Raw genomic sequence first — 25,380 nt, 5'->3', positions numbered from 1 at the left:
AGTATTTGTGTATACGTCGCTTAGTATGATTTGTTTATAAAATTTCATATATAATTAAGATGAAATTAAATCAAATGAATATGTATTTATATAATATTATAAAACTTATGAACTTATTTTTAGTAATTATTATTATAGTTATGCTATGACCAACATTTATACTTATAAAACATAAGTATAAATGTTGGTCATAGCATTAAATCTTCGGTTTACGAAAAGGTATTCTTTATTCAATTTTTAAATTGAAAATATAATCTATAAAAACATTTAAAAAAAACCTGTTACAAAAATATTTTACTGTAAATTCTTAATGGCCTTGCTTATACGCTTAGGGAGCCTAACTACTCTATTTCGAATCCTGAGTCAGGCCGATAACAGTTGATGAACTAAGAATTAGTAGTTATATTAGCTTAACAATCTAGTCTCTGAAAGAAAGTGAAGCCGTTGGTCTGGTACCTATTCTCTTGTAACGATTATAACGGATCTTTTATATGAGTGGATTCAGTAGATCATTTAACTCTAAATTATTCTATATATATAAATTAACTATATAAAACTAATATGTTTTACTAGCGGCATCTAAAAAAATCGATACGAACTTCTCTTAAAGAAACCATGCTCTTAAAATGCTCTTTGTATTTAGAGAGTTACAATAATTGTAGAGACCAACTTTGTAGTTGTGTAAATTTTTCACAGATGGCGTTGTAAAGTAATATATAATACTATGAAATAAAAGTTTATATTATTGTATTAATAGTTATAATTAAATATAAACAGACTGTAAAGTTATATTAAAAATATATATATTTGAACTGGTACCCATAAGTCATCTAATGTCTTTAACATAATCCATATAAAGCGAGACAACATTAAACCATATTAATACTCTTTTTATCCTTAATATTTCCTTGTATTTATACACTTTTTTCTCGTATTTACTAAAATAAGATTTTTAAGTGAAATTGCTGTGTTATACTTTTTTTTAAAAGAAACCACCGTTATAAAACAATCTCATTATGAAACAAATTAAATCAACTAGGTACGCAATGTTTCGCTTCCTATTTTCATATAACACGTTATTCAAATAACATATAACAGTGTCGCTTTTCTGCTAATATCTTTTAAGCGATACATTGATACAAATATTCAGATATATCTGTAGTTGTATAGCTGCTATAGCTGTTATTATAACATTTATTCCATTCATATTGAATCGTAATAAAAAATATATAGAAAAATTGGGAAGTTGAAAAGCCTAAAGGCTCCTCTTGAGCAGGAGGTATGGAGTTTATTCCATATATTCATATCTGCTTCTTTAATGCGAATTGGCATACTTTCCGAGCAATATATTACTTCACCAGATAGCTCGTGATGCTTTATAAACACAAATAAAACACATGAATTTAAATCTTCGTTCAAGATTCAAGTAATCTAGCCCTTAACTATGAAACAAAAAGACCTGATCTTCCCAGCTCTTTATGTCAAAATACTTGATGTTGTATAATCAAACACACAGTAAAAAGGAGCCATGTTAGGTTCAAAATGACTAATCTGTAACATACAATTTGTAAATCAAATTAATGTGTCGTACTATATAATCTACGCATAGTACAATAAAATTAGAGTCTGTTTGTAATATTAAAATAACCGCTTTTTTCTAAATGCATATGTATGTATACACGGTATATATGTATACCAAAATAAAATATTTTTCAATTTTTGTCTTTTTGTTCTAATCTCTGGAACGGCTGGACCAATTTTGACGGGACTTTCACTGGTAGATAGTTGATGTAATAAGGTGTAACTTAAGCTGCAATAATATTTTTTTGGTTAAATTCAAACGTACACGAAGTCGTGGGCTCAGCTAGTTTTTAAATATGACTACTTATAAAATCCGAAAAATTCGAAATATTAAACCACGTCATTTTACATCAATGAATGCACTCCCATTTTTAATCAGGCCACTCCTTGGTAATTTATAATAAAATTACGCAATGGATACCTTTTAATAACTAAATATTTTTATAAGAATTACAATTTCTATATGTACGTTATTCATAAATACTCAAAGCTTAGATTGAAACTAAATAGAACTCATCAATCAAAAACAAAAAATCGAATTTCCTCAGTTTTAACTTATTATTATTTCCTGTTACCACAAAACAACATAATTACGTTATATTTTGATTACACCATTATATTACAGAATCTGTCGTCATTATCTTACTTTTCATACATTAAATACTTTTTTTTATAAATAATAGCCAAGCAGCAGTCTAAGCGCGAGGTGGTCACATAATATAAGGCTGAGTATATACAACAAAAGGAAGTAGATTCTAAATAATACCGGAAAAAATACAAATTGATATATGTAAACATAGGTTAAGAAATTCATTTTAAATATAATATATTATATTTATGTGATCTTGTTCCGTCATAGAAAGTAGGTTGATAATCGACATCCACTCGTGACTCGTATTTGCAGACGCCGGAACAAAATTATCTTAAATACACATTCAAACAAAGTGTACAATAATCGTCTGATACGATTATGTTGTAGCTTCAATACAGGTCTGTGGGAAAACCACGTAGGAAACGTTCTACATAACAAAAATATTTTATTATACGGTCTTAGGCGTTTGAATGGAAACCATTTTTGTTTTTTAACGATATTAAAATCTTTTGAAATATTGTAGCAATTTTGTCTACCAGCGACATTTTATTAGAATAAACAAACTTGTTAAAATCGCTGTTTTATTATCATGCTCATGCAAAAACCGTTGATCATTTTGACATGAAAATTGTACCAATTGAATGTTTTAGTTTTTGTGTATTTGGAGGTTTTGGCTAAATATTATCATACAATATAAGTCAACGTATAACGTAGCCACAGCAAGGCATGGTGGGGACGCTAGTATAAAATATACGAAGTGCAATATCTTATTTGTAACGAATTAAAAAAGTTATGGCTATCCCATAAAATCTTTGATAAAAATCTATAATGGTTTCAAAGGTTTTGGTTTTGGTCCCTATTTTATTATTACTAGTATGGTACTATATTAGAGCAAATCAATATAGATATGTATATTTTCATATATCAAATTTATATCGTGCAAGTAAATATTCATAAATTATTTAAATACTTGAAAAATTTAGGGTGTGTCTTGACGACAAATTACAAGGATTATCGAAAGATGATCACGGCCGATTTTCATGAAAACTGAAATTGCTATGCTAGAATTTTTTATATCGATTTAAAAGATAATAATAATTGCATCAGCCGAGAGTGTCGACAGTAAAGTCAAAATTATTTGATGTTCAACATCCAACTAAGAAAAATAACTGATTTATAAAAAAACTAATCTCATTTTCAGCTTCATAAAGTTCTTCAGCTGTTTAGATCAATTGCTATTTTTTTTAAATATATATGGAACCTAAGATTTGAATTTTACTGCGATTTAGAATTCCAAAAATATATTATTTTATTATTTCAAATCTGCCTTCTACAGTTTTAAGTAGGATATGACGCTGCAAAATTTCTATAAATATGTAAAGGACTTTAAAAAATAAGATACTCATAACAAATACTAATTTTACTTATTTTTATTAACAATTCCGGTTAAAGACATCTGCTAATACTATATAACTGTTCTATATATACTAAAATACTGACCTATCGATTATTTTAACAATTAAAACACATGACAAGCCTCGTTAAAACTCTCTCTTACAATTGAATATTTAGTAATAATCATTTTATAAATATATCAAATCATGGTATTTACAATAAAAAAGAAGAATCTTAAAAAACAAACTCAGGCACATTCTGATTTTATAACTAAATTCTCATTGCTTTTTTTTTAAATAGAGCTAAGCGTTTTTTTAAAGCAATAAATTACAGATTATTCATTGTAAATTATGTTCAATGTTATTAACGAGAATTAAAGGTGTTATAGTTCGGTTTTCTTACAGAAATGTTTCTTTATCAAATGGATTTTTGATTGAAATTCTTTGTGATAATTATTATGTAAATTTCTTATAGTATAATAAAATACATAAAACAGTAACATTAAACTAATTATAACTAGTCAATATAGCTAAGTCAAATCTTAACATAGCGTGAGATAAATATTACACTATTCTCTTAATCATTATACAGATCTAAAAACCTAGTAAAAGCTATTTTTGTGAAACTTTATCCAGTTTTGGAGCTCTTTTGTGATGTCCATATGTTATACCACCTGCGGCCGTATGGTACATCTGATTCGGTAGAAATCCTCGCTCGTAATGTCTCGGAATAACAGACGACTGCGGCAACTGGGACAAATGTCTGCCACTTGATAACGCTTCGTAAGCGGATAATGAATCTTTAGTATAACCTCTTTTCATATATTCTATCTGAATACTAGACGGTATATAAGAATCCAATAATGATGTCGGGCGTCTTTTTAAAGGAATCGCGTAATTTTCATTCGGTCTAGGAGTAAACGTACTCGATATATATCCTCCTCCAGTTTGGTAAACGGGTTTCGTTGAAGGACGATAAAATGGCAAAGCTTTTGGAATATGTGCTAAATGTGCCGGTGGGGCCTTCAAAAGTAGTGGGCTTGGACTCGGCAGTTCTATAGGATGTCTGTATTCATCTCTAATAGGCGTCCGAGAATTGTAGTACCTTGGATACCCTGAACCCGAAGGTTTTGGTAATGGTTCTTCAAAGTGACTAGGATATGACTTAGGATTATTTAAATCGTTATTTTGACTTTCATCAACTGAATTTGTGTCTATGTATTGATGACTTTGGTAATAATCCTTTGGTGGTGGTGCAGATATAGCAGTGGGATAGTGAACAACTGGCATTTGATATGCCAAAACTGGTGTAACAGAGGCCTGAGCCGGTGCTATTGTCGGCTGAGTGTAACTATAATACGATACAGGAGCATTGTATGGCTGTAGATATGTTTTACTCGTTGGTGTCACATAAGTAGGCACTTGAATGTAACCAGTGTGCTGTTGGACATTTTGTGGTTCCTGATAAGACACTTGAGTGACAGCTGGTGCAGGTAGTTGAACTTCAGGTCGAGGATGCGCCGCTTGCTCTGTAGGTTCATTGTAGTATTGAGGAACCAAATAAATTTGCATTGGTACATTTGACAAATACCCAACCATCGCTTGCTGTGTTGGTGTTCCATATTGAGGTTTCGGAGTAACGGGTGGTCTTTCTGGCTGTTCAGTAACAGCGTATTGATGTACATAACGATTTTGCTGTGGCGCTTGAGTTGGGTTAAAGTATTGGACGAAATTATTTTTGAGATAGTCAAGTGGTACTAAGCCAGGAGCTGAAGCACCATAACCTTGCTGTTGTCCTTCTGACTTCTCGTATTGTTTTTCCTTTTCACTTCTTAAATTATCTTCTTCTATATCCTGTAATTCTATCTTTTTCTCAGCTGCAACTGTGAGAGCCAGTAGAAAAATTGGTGCTATCTGAAACATTAAAACATATACATTAGTATAAATAAATAGATGTAAAGGTATGCCCGTGGTCAGTGAACTGATTTGCTAAAAAAGGTGCGATAAGGTGTGCCGCGGGATAACCAGATCCTATCATTACAGCGAACATAGTCGGTGAATGGAAAAAAAACACAACTGTTTATTATGAAACCGGTTGCTATAGCAACGCACTTGTAAAAGGGAGCGTGCCAGCTTTTACTCTCAATTTATGTGGTTATCTAATTGCATTCCACTTTCTGGTGGATGTAACTTGCGGTTTCCTTGATTAACATTATTATAGTGACAAGTAAGTATAATACGCACTCAATGGTAACTATAATGATATGTTTACTTCGTTTTTGTAATATATACACAGTTTTGCAAACGTATGTTCTGGTAGAATAAACTATATCTAACAATCTATTTTTATAATTATTTTACAATGAGTAACTTTATAATTACTTAATTTATCTAATAATATCTAACAATATAATATTATATATGAAATACTATATCCATCTTCGCACTGATAAAATTCATATAAAAGAATCTTCTTAGTGAGCGCCTACGTCGCGAAAGGACTAACTATGATAAATTTCAGATGCACTAGACCTATACTTTAAGAGATCTCGTGGTGCGTCTCAGTCTGTGACACTTTGATTATTTCTATATAGATAGATAATTAATAATTTATATCACCAGCGTGGACTATTAGAAGCAATAAGATTTTTTCAAGTCCTACTGGTAGTTAGAGATTATCGCTTCAATCTAAAAAACAAACAATCTCTCGGTTTTATTAGATTAGTTAATATATTAAGAAATATACTTGTGATGTAATATTCGGAACATGCAAATGATATTCATAACATAAAAACAGATTGATATGTGAAATTATAATATATAAAGCGTCTGTTATATTACGCGTTCCTTTGTTTTTTTAATTTCACATCACATGCGCTGATTGAAGATACGTAATTTTGAAAGTGCTTTTTCTTCAACTCCGTTACTTTGTTATTGTTTTATATTAATAATAATAATAAAAGAACATTTGTTTCATTATTTTGATGTAATACTTTGTCTTAGTTTATTTTTTACTTTTATAATAAAGTCATTTGCCTCTCCATATTGGCCAATAATTAAAAAATATGTTTGGTTTGTGTTTCTACTTCACATCGGACGTACTCGGGCGAAAACGTCCTGCATGTTTCGGACGAATATATCTCCACTAATCCTAATATTGAAAATGATTGCTGTTACTTTACTTTAACGTTATTATTTTATTTAGATTTTAAATTACGTGAACGTATAATTATTAGAATTCTAATCAGATTGGTCACGCCACTGAAATATGTTTTATGCTGCATTGATACATTACTAAGCATATAAATTTACATCACATAAATACAAGTGTCAAGGGGTCAACATTTTTATAAGTCAACTCATCTTATTAACAGGTGATTGACATGGCCACATAGTAAAAAGTTCTTATATAATTTAAAAATTACTACTTTTTATTTAAACTAATCAACTTACTTATTTTTTATAACACGTCAGTTTCTGCATATTTAATCTCTTGATTAGAGAGTTCACTTATATATATTTATACTTATTTTGTAGTTTCATCGTTTTGCTTTCATTATAATCGTAAACATATTACATTACAACGCATGTACTGAATTAGGTATTTATAATGTTTTAACGCAAAGGAAGAGTCAGACAAAATTATTCTAGTTGTCGTTACCGGCTTCGCTAAAGTTTTAGGGGTTGGTCGTCAAGCATTACGCATAAAAAAATAGTATGTCCTATCTTGGACTTCTAGCTTACTTTATCCCAAATAACATCAAATAAGTTTCAGTGGTTTGGCCGTGAAGGAGTTCAGACGATCAGAGTTACTTTCGCATTTATAATATTATATAAAAATATATAACCTGTTTTAACTTTAAGAAGACTTTTTTCTCACATTAAGTAATAATTGTGCTTCTCGGCAAAGATATATGAATAATTCAACGTCTCTCTTTATCTCTCAAAAAATATTATAAGCACAACGTATATATAATGTGTACCAGCTGTATTACAAAACAGTAACAAACTATCAAATACAAATCATATATCATGGTTTTGTAACGTTATTTATTAAAATTCATTTAACCCACGCTTTTTAAAATTTATATTTAATATTAATAAAAAAAAATGACACCAAAAAGCGTAGGCACAAACAATGGCGAATACGTAATACGATTAAATTCATTGATAAATCATCGTTACAAATAGCTTCACTGATTGAGATTAGATCTGATGTTAGCTTTTTATTTTAACAAGATTATGTGCATTATATTTGTAGTTACCTTTACCTGTAGTTATTAGCAAGCAAGGTGTGTAAATCCCATTCGACATTAATGCCCTGCCAATCATGTTATGTCCTTTGTACCTTTAACACACACTGACTGGTGATTATAATGATATACTCTTACCTTAACTCGAACTATAACAAAGCTTAGCTATCCCGAAGATCGTGACATAAGCCGATAAAAATAAGATGACAAGATCAAAGTATTTATTGATAACCAAACAAACTTCACATCACATCAGACAATATTACTTCTAAGACTCAATATTTAATGTGTATTTTCTTATTAAATTATTACCGAGTATATAGAATAATATAACAAATCAGACCTTTTATTTCAAGGTTTGACATAATGGCTTATTATTTAACGAGACATGTTGCTAGTTTTTTTTACATAAAATGATAACCATCTAACCTTTGTAACCCTGATTAGCGATTAGCTAAACATTGGATACAAATATGTAATACTTTCACTGTGGCATTTTATCCTTAGCCTTCATTTAGCTTATAAGCTTGCTATATACATTATACATACATCGTTTTATAGATACAAAGACACATTATTTCATATTTAGGTCGTAAGTATTATGTCATAATACATGAATTACACATTAGCTGCATACACATATCAAGTTAAATCTAGGTGAAGCATGTTGAGTTATTTATTAAAAAAAACTTCGTCACTGCAAGCTGCAAGGATATCGACTTGATATACGATAGAGTACAGGCAATTGCTTTATATAGCTTGTCATACGTGTAAACTTTTTAAAATAATTTTGATCACGTAGGGCTATAACCAAACATCCATCATTTTTAATATGTATTCCAAATTAAAAAAGGTTGTCTTAAAGATAATAAACTGTTAAATGTTGATTGAAACTGGTTAAACTCCTGAATATATATTTATAATTATACAAATAATTCCTTTAAAAGGTACGTGGCGATTAAGTAATTATATTTTGATTTTAAATGAAATTTAATTGGGTGTGTAATTACCTAACCGTAAGAGAATAATAACCGCAAGATAAGGCGCGTTTGTTTTTATCATCCTAAAAAAAAACATTTTTTACAATATGAAGTATATACGTATTAAACCTAAAATAAAGCATTATACTAATATTAATTGTAATAATAAAACGTCACAAAACAAGATATAGAGCAATTATATAAAGAATATTAGTCTAGCTGCTCATATGTTTTAACATTGCCTTATATATCTGTAAACTGCCATATGCCCATCTCAAGATGGACATATATAATTTTCAATAAATTTTAAAACAACTCAAGACACCATTCGCCAGAACGTATAATAAAAATAATAAGAAAAATCTTAAACTGGAACGAGCCATATGTGGAGTGTCCTAACTTCACCAAATATTGCAAAAGTTCTGTTTCTGAAGTTTTTGTTTCGATCACTTCTTATTTCAACATAAAATTTAAGCAGAAATGTTTACCTTTATTATGTAATTATCATTTTACTTTTACATTTTAAGGAATAATTAAATTAGAGTTCGATTTATTTTAAATAAGAATCGATAAAAAATTGAACTAGTGTGTTCTAATTCAGTAAGTGTCTATAGTCATAAATAATTAAGAACCGAATTGCTCAAATGTCTTTATGACCGACCCAAATTCATTAATTAAAAACACTAAGTCGACTTTAAGCCGCCTTACATTTTTTTATTACTTAAAGCAAATATGTTTTTAAAGTGCATTTTAATCTATATACAATATTTCTGTTCTGTTTTTGTCTGCATCTCCGTTTTCTTTTTCTAAACTACTCAACGGACTTTGATACTGTTTTCACTAATAGAAAGAACGATGAATGAATAAGCTTTGTATATATACTTTGTTAATATTTTATCCAAAATGAACGAAGTAATACGATGTTTTATCCGTATAAAAAACTGTTTTCGTCCGCTTTCATATTTCATCAATATAATTAAATAACTGCAGATCTTATATGCAAAGAAAAAAACCTTCACAGCAAACAAATCAAATTTCTTGGCAGTCACAAATATCCAAATTTGGACCAACATAATTATGTATAAGTCATGGTCATATTGATCTATGATTCACAATAAAATTATTATTCATATTTCTCAATATGACATAAATCAATAATTAAATAAACGTTATAAAGCAAATATACTATCAAATAATATCATGATAAGTGCTCTTCTCATTTTCTTCAGGCGGTAGTGTTAAATAAAAATGATTCAATACTAGCGAACCGCCGTATTGACAGAAAATATCTAATTGCGTAAATTAGTATTGCATGGACGCTAATTTAAAAAAAATATATATTGTCTTAAGTATGGTTTAAATTTTTATGTTCTAAGCTACTATCATTTGTAAAGCTACTAAAACAAACAGTAAAAGTCGCTAAAGATAAATTGATTTTTAAAATCAAACAAAAATGTTATCAAAATCCAAATTAATTTAAATATTGTTCATGTAAACCGTAACATTTAAGTTATACTTCTTTGGCGACAAATCTAAATTGTTAATGTTTAAATTTGTGAATATTATAGTAGTGGCGACAAAAGAGGATATTACAGTAGATTTTTATCATTTAATTATAATTAATTATTTAATTACAAGTACAGAATATATTTAATTACATAATACACTGAAGAAATAGAAGCTGAAGACTCAGCCTGCATAAGAACACGCCTCTTTTTTTAAATATTTGACATGCTAACGTATTCATTGTTTGTGTTCAATGTTAAGTATATCGTAATTAAAACCAGTATAATCAGAATCTTTAAATTTATGATTGAAAATTTTATCTACATTTGTAGTAAAACGTCCACGGCTTATTCTTCTTATATATTAATAGTGTAAACCGATTTTATTAGGGGAAATTTGGATATAATGCAAATGAAACTTCGAATTTTGACACAATGTCTGAAGGTGAAATTCTGCACCACGCATTAATTCAAACAATTCTTAGGAACATTTCCCGTGAAAATGCGGTAGAAGAATCAGAGTGATCCAACATTTCTACGCAAAACCAAAGAGTTCGGAAATGGCTTGATTGTCGATAATTCGAGCAGCTCTGCCTAAAAGACGGTCAAATGGAAGAAGTTTGGCTTTTAGTTGACCGCGGAAATAAAGAGGTTCGAAACATCATCGTTAAGTATTCCGATACTAGCTGTGGGAGCAATAGGAATGTTCTAAAATCGTGAAGAAAACCCTTGAAAATTTAAATTTAAATTTTCAGAGCTAAGTTGTGTCTTTTTGGGGTGGAATTGGACTACGGCCGGCAGGCCCCGGTGCGAGACTTTGTTCAACAAAGACACGATTTCACAAACAAGTATGTTTCCGTTATCATCGACGTGTTTCCTAAAAATATTAGCACGGCCGGTGTATGAGGTTTACGGTACGGTCGTCTGTACAACAGTGAATGTTGCTGATTTTCTACAAGTCAATGATATAAAGAAGAAACAGAGTAGGTGATATTACACAGTCTTGTGAAACACCAGAATTAACGAATTTTAGGGCAGATCGTGCACCGTCGACAACGACCGTGATGTTCCAATCTGCCAAAAACCTATTGATCCAGTTGCATAATTTTTCATGAAGTCCATAGGAAGGAAGCTTCGCTATGTCCAGACGGGTTTCTAATGCCTCCCTCAACTGCTTCCGCCCATCAATGAGTCCGGTAAACTAAAAGATTACCGGCTGAGCGATCCCGATGGAAACCGATTTGGCGTTCGCAAAAGAAATTGACATCAAAACGATATAACAGTTATATTTAATACGATAACTTCAGCTGTTTTACTTCTACAAGCCAACCTTGAATAAGTCGATTATTCATTTTAATCGTGAGAATATAATTATCTTACGGACACATACTTATTGATAGCTAAAAAAAAGAAAATAGACTTTAATTTAATTGTAGCTAAAATTAATGCGTAATGTATAGTATACAGTATAATAAGTAGATAGCTCATATTTATTGCTTTTTGATATATTTGATATAATTGTTAATCAAATATAACTTTTCAGACGGCTCAAACTATAAGAAAACCCTTGAAAATTTAAATAAAGTAATCGATTACAATTATACGCATCGATTCTCGTAACATCGTTGGATCTTTTAAATCGATTTCGATTTGAATTTTACGGCCGATTTGAGTCGTAAATGGAATTATAAATACTGCATCAATCCATTAAGTAAACTCCTAAAATGTAACAGCAATCTAGCAAGAATTTTACGGCATGTTCCAAAGTTGCAACATATAGTTAAATTGAATGGATTTTATCTGAAAAAAAGTTTAAAGAACGTTGATAACCTTTGAGAGAAAATTGACATAACTTTACTGTACTTTAAATTTTGGTCCATTACAGTTTTTTATTGCAACGGGCTATATTTCAAACATTATATTATACCTGATGCTGTTTTAGTGCAATAACAGAAACATTCCAAATTATATACGTTATGCCAAAATACTAATTCTAGTTAGAGTTTAAAGATAAAAATGCATAATTGAATTAAATAAATGGTCGTCATACATCATCATTATGTATATATGATTCTTTATATACATAATAAATAAAACACCCTGTTACAATTAACGAACCTATCAGCTTCAATAATAACAATAATCTATTTCATTTTCTCATAAAACACATTATGTATTGAGTCAATGTATGTGTTCATCATCATGATAAAATGAAAAATCTATACTACACACACACACATACACACTACACACACATACACAAATAATCAACAACATTTTCTTTCAAACTATGCTCTTATTATTATATTTTAATGGATGGAATTCATTATTAGGAGAATATTAGAGAATCCTTTATAAAATACTAGTATGTAAACGCCACTTTACTACAGTCCATTTTAACATAAAATTAAATTAAAATTGACCTATATATTAATAGTGATACAGTTCAAATGGGAGCTTATCTTATATCGATTGCTATTGTTTATGAAAAATGTCGTTCTCTTGTTATAATAACATAACCAGCTTTCATGATTGTAGCGAAATAAAAAACAGCACCGTTTGGAATCCACTCATAACTTTTTGTTCAAAAGTTTTACAAAATTGGTTCAATTGTTTTTGTTTGATGCTTATACAAAGAGACGATGAAGATTTCCAGTTTTATAATATTAAAAAATTATCAAATATCATATCTCACCTTTAATAAGAACATGATGACCCCGTTTTGATAAACACTTCACGAGTTTCGAACTTATTGTTTTATTAACACATCAAAGCACTTCCGCAGCACAGGCAGTCACCGCATCTTGACTCGTAAGTGTGGACTGCACTCTTTCTTCATATCCGTCTGATTGCAAGCGAAGCCACTAGAAACCCTATAATATTAAAAGTGATAGTTACTTTTTTTCACTACATTGCACCCGATAATGATATAGAAATTTTAATTGACAATTCCATACTGAATAAAAACTTTTTTAACTCTAATTTTGGTGCGTAAATAAAAAAAATGCAATCGAAGATGATAAGAAATGTAAATATGATATACAATGTTTTTACTTTTTTTAATTTAAGAAAGAAGGCGTTCGGTCGGCTACTCGTTTGGTACCTAAGTGGACGCTTGTATCTCTTGTGGCGTTGTTAAATACATTCTACATATCGGTGTAAGAAAGGCGTAAAGTTGATACCCAGATGTATATTATAATATGATATTCCTAATGAAATCGAACATTGAAACTTCTCATTGGTAAGTGATAGTAGTAATAAGGTCATTAACCCCCAGCATCTAAATAAGGTCTAACTTTTCAAAATTTCAAATAACATCTTATAAAGTTTAAAATATAGGTCACTATTTATAAATGTCTACGACAGTAATTATAAATTTCCTGATTTTGAAACAAATAGATCAGTCGCCCTTTCTCTCAAAACTGCAGTTCTCGGCAAAGCAATTTGGTATGTCAATACTTACAAATAGTAAATATCAAATATAATTCTATCTTATACTGACCTTTTTTTAAGCGTCGTTATTCGTGCGAAAATCGTTGACTGACAAAGACACAATCATCGAGAAAAAAAGAAACTAATAAAATTAACATATTCTAATATGCAGCTGTATATCTGTAATGTATAAATGAGTTACGTTAAATGTAAATCTATAACAAATAAACAATGAATTTTTAATAATAAATTTGAATAAATTTTGTTATATTAACAAAATCCACATGAAATAATATCATTTTTTAGATTCGCAAAACAGCAGGAATATTCAACTATACAGAAAATATTATACTGCACCAACACGATTTAACCTACCTATATATTTCTTCACCCTCAGACTACCCAACATGAGAAAAATCAGTAGCAGAAACCCTTTTACCTGTTTTCAGAGGCAAGGACTGTCTATTTCCAACTCAGTTGAACTGGTTGTTATTTAAATTTTCTGGACAGTAAATCAGTTTATTTTTTACCTGATTTGAAATTTGTTCCCAATATCTCTAGATTTTTAGCCACTGCTTAGCACTAGATTATGAAAATAGTAAAAGTACTAAAATGCATAAATTAGTTATCGTCTGTATATTATATGTAACTATGCAAAGGTACAAAAGTTCAGTACCTCAATCTTCTGTTTTTGAACTTTTTTTTTCGTGTAGCTATTTAAGAATTGTAGTTATATCAATAAGGAAATAAAGAGAGAACAAATTGGTCGAAACATTCAAATTAAAACGTACATGACTTTTAATAATGATTAATAATGGGCGAATTTTGTATTCTGGGAAAAATTGTTTATTTAATTAGTATATAGTAGAACCATTTTATTTTATAGCCTACGTAAATAATAAAAATGATAATAAAATTATCACTTTTTAAATTTGAGAAATGGTCACGTTATAGTGAGTCGTACCTCGCTAATAACGTATCATCACAATTGGCAGGTATCATTACATACCGTCGTAATATTTACGATTATGAAATTGACGTCGTTCGATTTCAAAAATAATGATAGGGTTTTCAAAAATTGAAGTTATCATTCGGATATAATGTAAAATATTTAAATACTATAATTATTATAATCCAACAATAGCAAGTGATATTTCATAGATATTTTTGAAACAATAAATAAATTACGCGCATTTTTTTATAGTTTTTAACAATGAATATTTAAAATAAACAAGATATTATAACAAAGTTGCAAACGGTAGTGTATGACCCCTTAGAAACAAGTGTAAATATATGTGGTTGAAATTATTCTATATTATTAATTAAATAAAAACAAAATTTCCCACTGCTGAACTAAAGCAAACAAATAATTTCCTTTTGAAGAGAAGACTTGAAGTTTATTGTGCCACGTTGCTCCAATGTGGGGTGAGTCCTCCACACATGTAGAATATTTTCATCCGTTACAGGCCGTTTCACCACGATGTTTCAAAAGAATTTAATTATTACCAGGACAAATTAAAATGCAATTTTTTGTTATCAGTTTCAAGTACGTTATCGATTTAGATACACGTGCTCCTCCAATAGGTGATCTCGTTTTCTCGATTCTCGTTTTACTATAATGTTTTATGAGCTTTATAATTGTAAAAATATTGCATTGCATATTTGTATATTATGACTAAATTTAAATATACAGCATTATTTTGTCAACAATTTATTCTAAAATATATTCGTCCTTCGTCCTTCATCCTCTCAAAGAATTTTTATATTTTTCCTACATGTATGTTTCACTGTTCAAATTGTACAAATTTTTAAGTTCAGCAAACACCAGAATGAATTTAAAGGCTTAGCGTTTCGAACCTTTTCTGACATATGTCTATTTGTACGATTTATTAGTATCTGTCATTGTTGTATAATAGTGTCACTAAAAATCTATGTTGAACTTTAGGGGTCATTGTATGCTTCCCCGAATTTCAATACAAGCTGAGTGACATTCCTTATTGTGTCGGTACACGGCTGTGCGGACATCTTATTATTATAATATAGTGTGTCTTTTTCAATATATTTTTGTAGCAGTGTCTGCCACAAATTAAGCTATTTCAAATTCAATTCTACATACAATCTACATCTCTTCGTCTTAAAACAATGAAAATGCTTTCACTTTGTTTTTACGGATCCGTATTTGTAATTCTTTGCCTCAGTGATTGATAGTGATATATAGTGGCAGACTTTTTTTAATTAAATAAATCTGTAATACGTAAGCGGAAAAAACAATTTTACACCTCGTTTATTTAGATCGATAGATAAAACCTATATTTGTTTACACCACAATACAAAGACTCTATAAACGCAGCAATTCTTAAATACATATTAAACGTCTGCGTAGACATAAAATTAAAAAAAAATTGTAAAACGTTCATTATTTTTTACCAAACTCATTGAATATACTTATAAAATCGTAGAGCCCATAAGTCTCAATACAATTGATGATTACGTGACGTACGGGTTATGAAACAAGTGTATGTATATAAAAATAAAGAGAGTTTTTAAAATAAGAACTGAGGAAGCATTTATATTGCCGTCTCTTCACTAATTACACTTAAATCTTAATTTATACTATGGCAATATCATTGTCGTTTTTGGAATTATATTAATAAAATGAGGGTTTATAGCATTCATCATTGTAACGACTACATACTTACTAGTAAAAGTAATTACATATCATTATGTAGTTCATCGTATAAATGAAAATAAAGCTATAAAGTGAATAAAGACATCGCCCTAGACGTATCGGTTTCACTGCAACACTTTCTAACCCAACTAAGCGGAGCCGATATCCTATATAGCGATCTCTCTTTGTATAAATCCTATAAGTTTCCCTTACCAATTTCCTTTCAGAAATCTCCAACATTGCGGAACTAAATATTTATCTTTACCAATATACAATAAAAATACTATGTTGTTTTTCGCCTGATAGTTATTCTTCTGGTTCAAAATATAAATAAACTTTAGTAAAATATTATATTTTAATGAATATCAAAAAAAACTATTCTGTTTTATTTTTAATAATTCATACAACATCACAGATTAAAATCAAAAAGTACTTCATTCAAATAGCTCCGAAGAGGCACTTTTGAATATTTAAAAAAAATATATATTACATTGAAACCTTCTTGCACGTTTAATTTCATATGTTTTTATTATTAATAATTTTAATTATCAAACAATGGAATTGTTGCTCTTGAAGAAATCTTATGTCAAATACGGCACAAAATAACTATAACTATGTGTTATGTACTATATTTTTTTGATTATCTATGCGGTATAATAGCTAGTTTAATATACTCCACATAACCTGGACATGATTCTATATTCGACCGATGAAATTTTTATATGAAAGTTAAGTAATTATTACACTCCCGCGCTTCGGAAAGCACGAAAAACAGGTCCATCGACTGATTTCTACCGGGCGATCACATTACAAGCATTAGGAGCGTTTTTGCAATTGTGTATCGTTGACAATTTTTTATTCTACAATTACATAACGTTATACTGCCGTTGACTTGAGTTCATAAATATTTGTACCGAAAGATTCACTTCACTTCCGGTCGCTCTGATTATCACTTTAGTTTCATTATATACATATCTATAAGATCGTTTATATTTATTATGTCTAAAGAATAGTAGTTACCATCGCTTTGTTAATATATATAATTAGTGTTCATCCAGTGGTTAACTTTTAACAAAAGAAAAAATCTATGATTTTGAATGTTGTTCTAAATGAGCAACATTCATTCATCAATTTATTATATTATTTTTTATTATTATATTACTTAATTAATATATTACTTAGATCGTTAAAAACTGCCAACCAAAGAAATCGGTGCCGATGACAAGGAGAAAAAAACAAGGTACTGAATTATTTGTGTACTGACTTTGTGTAAAAAAATTCCCTTAAAATTACTTAAAAATACATCAAACATTAAAAGTACAGGAAACACTTTCACGTTTATTTTGTACATTAATTTATGAAGATTTTAAGTTTGAAATTCGAATGCTGACACATGTCGATTATAATTGACGTTATAATTATAACTTTAGCATATGTATTTAATAATGTAAACATTATAATCAATCATAATTATCCCGCATCGAGCAATCTCTCCATCTCTACCCGAAGCGCAGATACATCATAACGCGTCTAATGTTTTTCCTCTAATGCATTCCAAGGCATAATTTTAAACGACTTTTTATAACTGTGAAATGACTGGTCTAAACTTTAATGTTCAAGAGACAAATTTTTATATAAAGCCAGTACTTTCAATAAATGACATGTACGTTCATAAAGATTAATGTTGTGTAACAAATGAATCAAGAATTTATTTTACTATTAATCTTTAAATCTTTCTAAATATGTTTAACATATCTATCATTCTATTGTTGACTCTTTGAAATATATAACTTAGAATTTGTAAATGGTACTGTAAAGAACTCACAGAAAGCTTTCTTTTTTACCAAGTATCGTTTAAAAACCAGTGCTCGACTTTTGGCAATCACATAAATATGATTCATGTTGATTTACTAACGATTGGTTATTTGAATATTTTACTATAGTGATGTTATATAACACAACGTGTTGAAACAAAGATTGTAATAAAACAGATTATATTTTCTCACATAATGAGTCTTGACGTTTGGAACTGTTTGAGATACTAATGACCAGTGAGCTTAAACAGAATGAGTTCGATAATTATCGAAGCGATTTCTAACTACGTCAAAAAAGTCGTATTACTAATTAATGTAATACTTCTTTTGTGTTACTTTAGGTATGCAGATGAGCCAATAGCACTGCCATAGTATAGAGTAAATCTCACTCGATACAGCGTCTTTGTGCTGCCTGCCTAAGATATTACGTATATATTATTGGGTCAAACCAAATCACAGCACAAAAGGTAGTTATTATAGGTCAGTAAAAAAAAAATGATCAGTTTGTGTAAAGATTACTTAAAAGCATCACCAACTGAGGAGATTTGTAGCTCTCTAGTCGAGGAAATCACGTTGAGGTTCTGCAGTCGTCATAGAATATCGTAGTCCATTGGCATGTAAAGTAAGAGAGTGAATGAGTGCACCTTATTGCTGCCGTAATCTGTCAAGAGGACATAATTATCATTAATTCCAGTGGAACCATTCCAGTCACATTAAAAGTGTACACAAATTTTAAAAAACTTAAACATTTTAAAGGTGCAATAAAAAAATTAATGGTTAAATAACTGCTTGATTCATTTGAAACGCAATATTTACTAATGTAAATAGCACAAAATATACTGACCGAGCATGTCTATTAAAAGTAACTTTTTTATATTATTTTTATGAATAAAATAAAAATATGTGTATCTAATATAATTACATAACGAACAGAAGGGCCGCTGGTTCGCAATTATCGAGTGATTTTAAAATTCCAGAGCAGTTATAAAAGCATTTATTATAACTAATGGCGTCTCCATTACGTGAAGGCTTATGATGAGCAAATCTCAACCGGATTAAGTTCATACTAATAATATATTTAGAACATAAATTTAACACATCAGTAGTATTCGCTTACGTAGTAGTAAATTAAATTAACTACTTACGTAAAGTAAATAATTGTTGTATAAATGTTTATCGTCCTTCTTACGTGTAGTTGCAAAATAATTAAAACATATATTTTTTCGCAAAAAAAAAAACAGGGTAGACACAATCGCTTTATAAAAACTGAAATAGTTGCAGATCAACGGAGAAGGTTATTAGGGTCATGATCAACCTCTTTTCAAGCCTATCGTTAGCCGTTTCGGTGATCACGTGGGTTGCTTACAAAACTGTTTATCGTTTCAAGCTCAATTATTGTAATAATTTATTTTCTTTATTTATAAACTAACGACCCGCCCCGGCTTCACACGAGGGCAATGCTGATACTAAATATATTACAGAATGTCTTACAACTTTCACAGATTTTTTGTCATCAGACAATACAAACCGATATGACCCTGCATTTTAAATCTGTAATATCTTCGAAAATATTCATTTAAATTACATTCTTATTTAACTTTTACCATATTGATCTATATTAAATGCACAATGTATTTAAGGTAGTTAATTGGATAAGGATTAATGTTGTATTGCTTAATATCGCTTCGAAAATAAGCCATTATTTCTCGTAAAAAGTAAAGGATAAAAAATGGTGATTGTGGTTTATCGAAGAGATAGACACATACCATCTTGGACTTTATTGAGAACCTTTTTAAGGTGTACAATACTGTAGTACATTATATTGATCCATCTCGTAGGGTACAGCCAGCGTTTGCAATTTAAGCGCAAAAAAATGTTTTTATTTATGACATCATTAAAATCTAAAATATTCAGCGATTCTCTACTATATTGTGCTTGAATTATACATATAAACCTTCCTTTTGAATCAAGCTATCTATTAAAAAAAACCTCATCAAAATCCGTTGAGTAATTTTAAAGATCAAAGCATACACAGGGGCAGACAGCGGTAAACGACTTTGTTTTATACTATGTAATGATAAAGCGTATTATAATAACAAGGTGAAAAAAGGTCCCAGTCTTTAAATTCGCTTTATACAATTGGTAAGATTCTGTGTAACATTTTTTTTAATTTGAAAGCTGATATATTCGCTTTTTATTTATCCATAAATCATTGTAGGATATCTAAATTAATTACTCTATCATATTTACTTTTTTGTATTTACATTTGCAAGTCTAATTTTAAATAATTCAATAGTAGCAACACCAATAAAAAATAAAGATGTTTATTTTTATTTATATTCGATTGATCTCTGATTACGTACATGAGGAATGATACAAATATTACGAGAAGCAATTAACACATACTCCTTTCACTACCGAAGATGCTTTTACGATGACTTGATTTGATATATTAGTATTGAGTCATCGACATATATTTAAATGACTTATTAAAGATTTATTATTTTAAGCGATAACTCATCAACTTTACACTGCCTGAACCAAATAAAAAATAAACATATACAAAAAAAATCTATAAAACTTATTTTGAAGTAAATTATGCAAATGGCTACTTTGAAAATTTTCACCAACAATTATATAGTGGCTAGCTTAAATACCTGAAAAAAAAAGAAAACTACTACTACTACTTGATTACTATAAAAATAATGTATTTTTATTGGTGAGACATTTTCAGTTTCAACAGGTAGTGCAGATCTATTAAGTTGGTAGTATTTCTACAGCGCTGCGTTTATTTGAGTTTGCCATCGCTTGGATTAAAAGGTAAAGTAAGATTATAGAAAATGCACCTGTAGATACACACCATATACACTCCTGCACCAATGCATCTCTCGCTTATGACTTATATTTATTTGCGTGGACACACTTACACTTAACTTTAGTGGACACACTTACACTTAATTATTATTAATCATAAATTAAAGATATAAAAATTAAATACAATTTTTTTTATGGGTTTACGTCGCTTTGCATTTTAATTTTATGATAGTCATCTATGACTTAATGTGGTATTAGTTAATAAATATATATGTTTTTTAATTAATTATAGATAAAAAAAAATATATTTAAATAATTATTCTATTCTATAGTACTTTTCTTTTTTATAGTAACTTGATTAACTTGGATAATGCCATACACTCATTATTATAATATGCAAATAAATGATCAATCTGTAATCTGCCTTTGTTTATAAATGTTTATACATGAACAAGTCCAGTATTTATAGAACAAGTCACTAAATGACTAACCGGTATACGCGAAAACTAAAAATTTTTCATCATCATTGTCATCCGTACCCTGATAATTTTGAACGGTGCACTATTTTGTTTTCACATTAATTTCTGCAAAGTTCAGAATACATCACACCTTGTTGAAGATTCCACTTATATAAAATACAAGTATTAATTTAATTCGTAAATCGAACTACCATAAATAGCAACTATGAGACAAGCCCCACGTCTATTAAAATAATTAATTGCATTGACTTACTTCCATTAAAATAAATTAATGAAGCATCATTTAGAATTATCTAAATGGCATATTCGCATGATTACATAAACTGAAATTGTTGATGTGTTTCTAGTTTTTTTCTGTTAATATAAATTATAATATATGTTATAATATATCGGAAAATGTTTTTTTTTTTTTCTTTTTGGTTTTTAAAGTTATGTATATTGTAAAATACGAGAAATATATAAGATATAATAAGATAAATGCGTGATTTGATTTTTACTAGCAAATCAATGTTATTAATTTTTCTTCTACCAATATAAGTAATCATATTTTCATATTTTATAAAAATATTCGTACTGTATCGTACAAAGATTTGATAAAATTAAAAATATATATCTTAAAATGTCTTCAATATTTTAAATAGATAAGCAACAAACAATTTATGAGATATAATACAAAATCAATAAATAATTGGTAATAATATGCATATTGCATTAAAACTATAATTATGATACGTGCAATCCGACGACCCAAAAACATTTTTGAAAAGTAAGTAGGTGTGGTGTTTTTGTGAGTGAGTCTGAGTTTATGAACTTACTAAATTAAATTATTATAATTCATTGCGTTAAAGGGTTTAAGCCAATGTATTGAAAAAATAACTGTAATTTGTATAACAAAAACCAAAAAAAAATATTGATATACATTTTAATATAGAATAACATTAGCATAAATCAACAATAACAATCCTTAAAAACAACAACATTGAAAAAAATTATCTAATAAATAATTTGATTTATATTCATAAATGGCAACAATAAATGGTAACATTTGGTATTGAAAAATTATTATCTTTAAATTTTTGAATAAGAAGTGCGAGTATTATACGCACTCTTATAACCTGTATTTGAATCTGATGACGTCACATAGTCAGCACTCTGCACGTAATTGCCGGTATCTTCTTTTGGAGAACTTTGTGGAACTGAAGATTGCAGCTTTTCGTATTCATTCGAGGGTGACGCACCAGATGCATAACTATACTTCGCTTGAGAAGATGAAGGATAATAGTTGTAAAAGCTCTGAGTGGGGTTAGGATACACTAAATTATTATACAAAGTTGGATGAGATTGTGGCAGAACCACCATTCCAGAAGGTTGACTCAGAAAATGGCTGCTAAATTGTAATGGTTGGTAACTTGGAGCAAAACTAAAATGTCCTTGACCAAGAGGTCCAAATAATGTACTTTGACCGATGTGGCTTGCAGGGTTTGGCGCGAAAAAGGAATGAGGGTACTGTATCATTGGTGCTGGTGAAATCGTAGGCTGTTGTATAATGGCTAACTGGACATTGCCATTTGACTTTTGTGGTAGAAGTTGGTATTTAGATTGATAACCTGGGTTGGGGACGAAATTAATGGGAACAAATTGTGATTGAGTCGTTGGAGATGACACCTGTGTGTGTTGGGCATTGGAGATAGATGATTCAGGAGCATTTGAAGATGAATAGTACTGGCTTGCAGTCTGACTAGGATAAAAAGAATTTGGTACTTGGCTTTGATAAGTTTGACTTGGGTTTTGGCCGCTGGGATAGATATTGTAATTATAATCAGTCTTTTGAGCCCCCGTTGGGATTGCGTTCAATGCATTGGCTTTTCCCGCTCCCCGCTTTTTCTGTTCGGCATCTTCAATCTCGCTGGCAAATGTGAATGCGGCGAAAGCGACAAAAATCTGTAACGAATGACAACTTTAACAATTCGTCATAGTAAATTCAAAATAAGCGTAAAGAGCGATCCATCAGGTGCCTATAAGTGTAATTTTTACGAACATTGTAATATCGAAATCTTCTGAAATTGGTAGCGTAGTGCTAATGAATTAACATGTTACTAATAAATGAAGTACTTACAATGAGTCCCTTATTCACCATTGTGTTCATTTACATAGCTCGTATGAAATGAAAAGTGTTCTATTCACTGGTGCTCGGAAAAGTGTTAGTAATTATCAAGTTCACGTATTTATATGAGCGGCTATGGGCAACTTTCCTCTAGTTCCAGATGGAAGTACTAAGGGAAGTGACCGATAGGTCTTTGTCCTGTATCGTAACAGATCCAGTTTCTGTGAGAGCGATAGCTTCCTGCATCAGTGCGGAAACACATTGCTCGCATTTACTACGCTGTTGCGATTATTTCCCATCAACCATTCGAAATTGCTTACGCCAATTTAAAATTCTCATGTAATAATCACATAGTAAACAGTCAGTACATAATTTATTGACGGTTTATATAAGAAAATGTACTAATGTTACACTTAATTTTCTCAGATTATCTCTTTAGAAGATATTAATTTTGAGGTATCATTAAACTCCGGAATATTTTGTTTTTTTGAATTTTGGATCATTGTTATCACTTTATAATAAAATGATACGCCTACAATGTGACAAAGGTTAACCCGGGATTACATACCAATTACAAGATTTTATTTGCTAGAAAGTTTATAGTATTAGAGTACTTCAATTCTGAGTAACGTAACATCAAAATTTAGTGCACATTAAAGTGTGGATGAGAAAGTGCAGGAATAAGTGATTGGAGGAAGTTGTTGGTATTGAAGATTCATATAACAATTAACACATAAACTGTTAACATAAACATCACTTCATATAAATATAATATAATGTATGAATTTTATAAATAGCAGAGAATAGCAGATAACTAAGAATATGATAAATCTAAATTCAACCTACTATTACTATTAAAAATATGCTTGGCTATAGAAATGGCAGATATCTTTGTTCTACGTTTTATATATCTAAAAAAATTCACCAAAGAATCATTAAATACACGGAGCCTCATCCTAAAACTGCCTACCTATAGCAGTAAATATTATAAGCAGTCCTTCACTGTGCAGGCAATAACACTTTGGAACAACTTACCGCTAAGCATAAGACAATCTAAATCGCTACAAATATTTAAAAATTCTCTGAAGAAATTCTATTTGGACATTAATAATGATGACATTTGAGATACAGTTATTTAATATCCTATTATACTTTCTATTATATTTATTAATAATATTTTATATATTTTTTTTTATTACATATTCTATATAGATATATGTATGTATATATGATTTATTTATAAATATCTATAATCTGTTTTATATTTTATTTATTAGTATTTTTTGTATTTATGTATCTGCTATATTTATTGAGTTGTATTTGTTATTATTCCATTATGTAAGTTTTTACTGCACCACCATATTGCCGTCTTCCATACACATTATTCCTCTAACCCAAAGGTTGTCTGGAAGAAATGGCTTATAAGCCATAAGACCGCCTTTTGCTTGGCCAACTTTGTCTTAAAGAATATATATTTTTTTTATCTTTATGTATATTTGGTGTGCAATAAAGAGTAAAATAAAATAATAATAAAATAAATAAATATGTCATTCTTACTTTCCCTTCAAAAGGAAAGGAGGCCTAAGCTCAGCAATTGGAGTTATGGGGCTTTTACGGGCATTAAGAATACCATTTTATACAATCAGTCACAATAATATTGAAAAAGATAAAATAAGTTTTAATTACTTGATAACTATCACCAAATACTAATACCAGTAAAATCGATATCATAAAAATTACAAGGTCATCGTGATGAGCTAACTG

The 25,380-nt window shown here is 29.5% G+C and overlaps 2 protein-coding genes across 2 annotated transcripts; both read right to left on the bottom strand.

The window, feature by feature from the left end:
* Positions 1-4,179: 4,179 nt before the first annotated feature.
* LOC125068978 (altered inheritance of mitochondria protein 3-like) lies at positions 4,180-13,079 on the bottom strand. The gene is made up of 2 exons (XM_047678384.1): positions 13,001-13,079; positions 4,180-5,481 (listed from the first exon to the last, which is right to left on the bottom strand). Exons 1-2 carry the CDS (start codon positions 13,013-13,015, stop codon positions 4,180-4,182), a joined length of 1,317 nt encoding a protein of 438 aa, XP_047534340.1. The 5' UTR covers positions 13,016-13,079.
* Positions 13,080-22,501: 9,422 nt separating this feature from the next.
* LOC125068977 lies at positions 22,502-23,649 on the bottom strand. The gene is made up of 2 exons (XM_047678383.1): positions 23,629-23,649; positions 22,502-23,453 (listed from the first exon to the last, which is right to left on the bottom strand). The coding sequence occupies exons 1-2, from the start codon at positions 23,647-23,649 to the stop codon at positions 22,581-22,583; spliced, it is 894 nt and encodes a 297-aa protein (XP_047534339.1). The 3' UTR covers positions 22,502-22,580.
* Positions 23,650-25,380: the final 1,731 nt, after the last annotated feature.

Source organism: Vanessa atalanta, chromosome 14, assembly GCF_905147765.1.
Source record: "Vanessa atalanta chromosome 14, ilVanAtal1.2, whole genome shotgun sequence".
NCBI classification, from domain to species: Eukaryota; Metazoa; Arthropoda; class Insecta; order Lepidoptera; family Nymphalidae; genus Vanessa; species Vanessa atalanta.
This window is presented reverse-complemented; position numbering and strand designations above follow the sequence as displayed.

Coding starts and splice junctions, on each gene's coding strand:
- LOC125068977 (XM_047678383.1), bottom strand. CDS start 23,649: ATGGTGAATAAGGGACTCATT. Junction 23,454..23,628: donor TGGTGAATAAGGGACTCATT/GTAAGTACTTCA, acceptor CATTCGTTACAG/ATTTTTGTCGCTTTCGCCGC.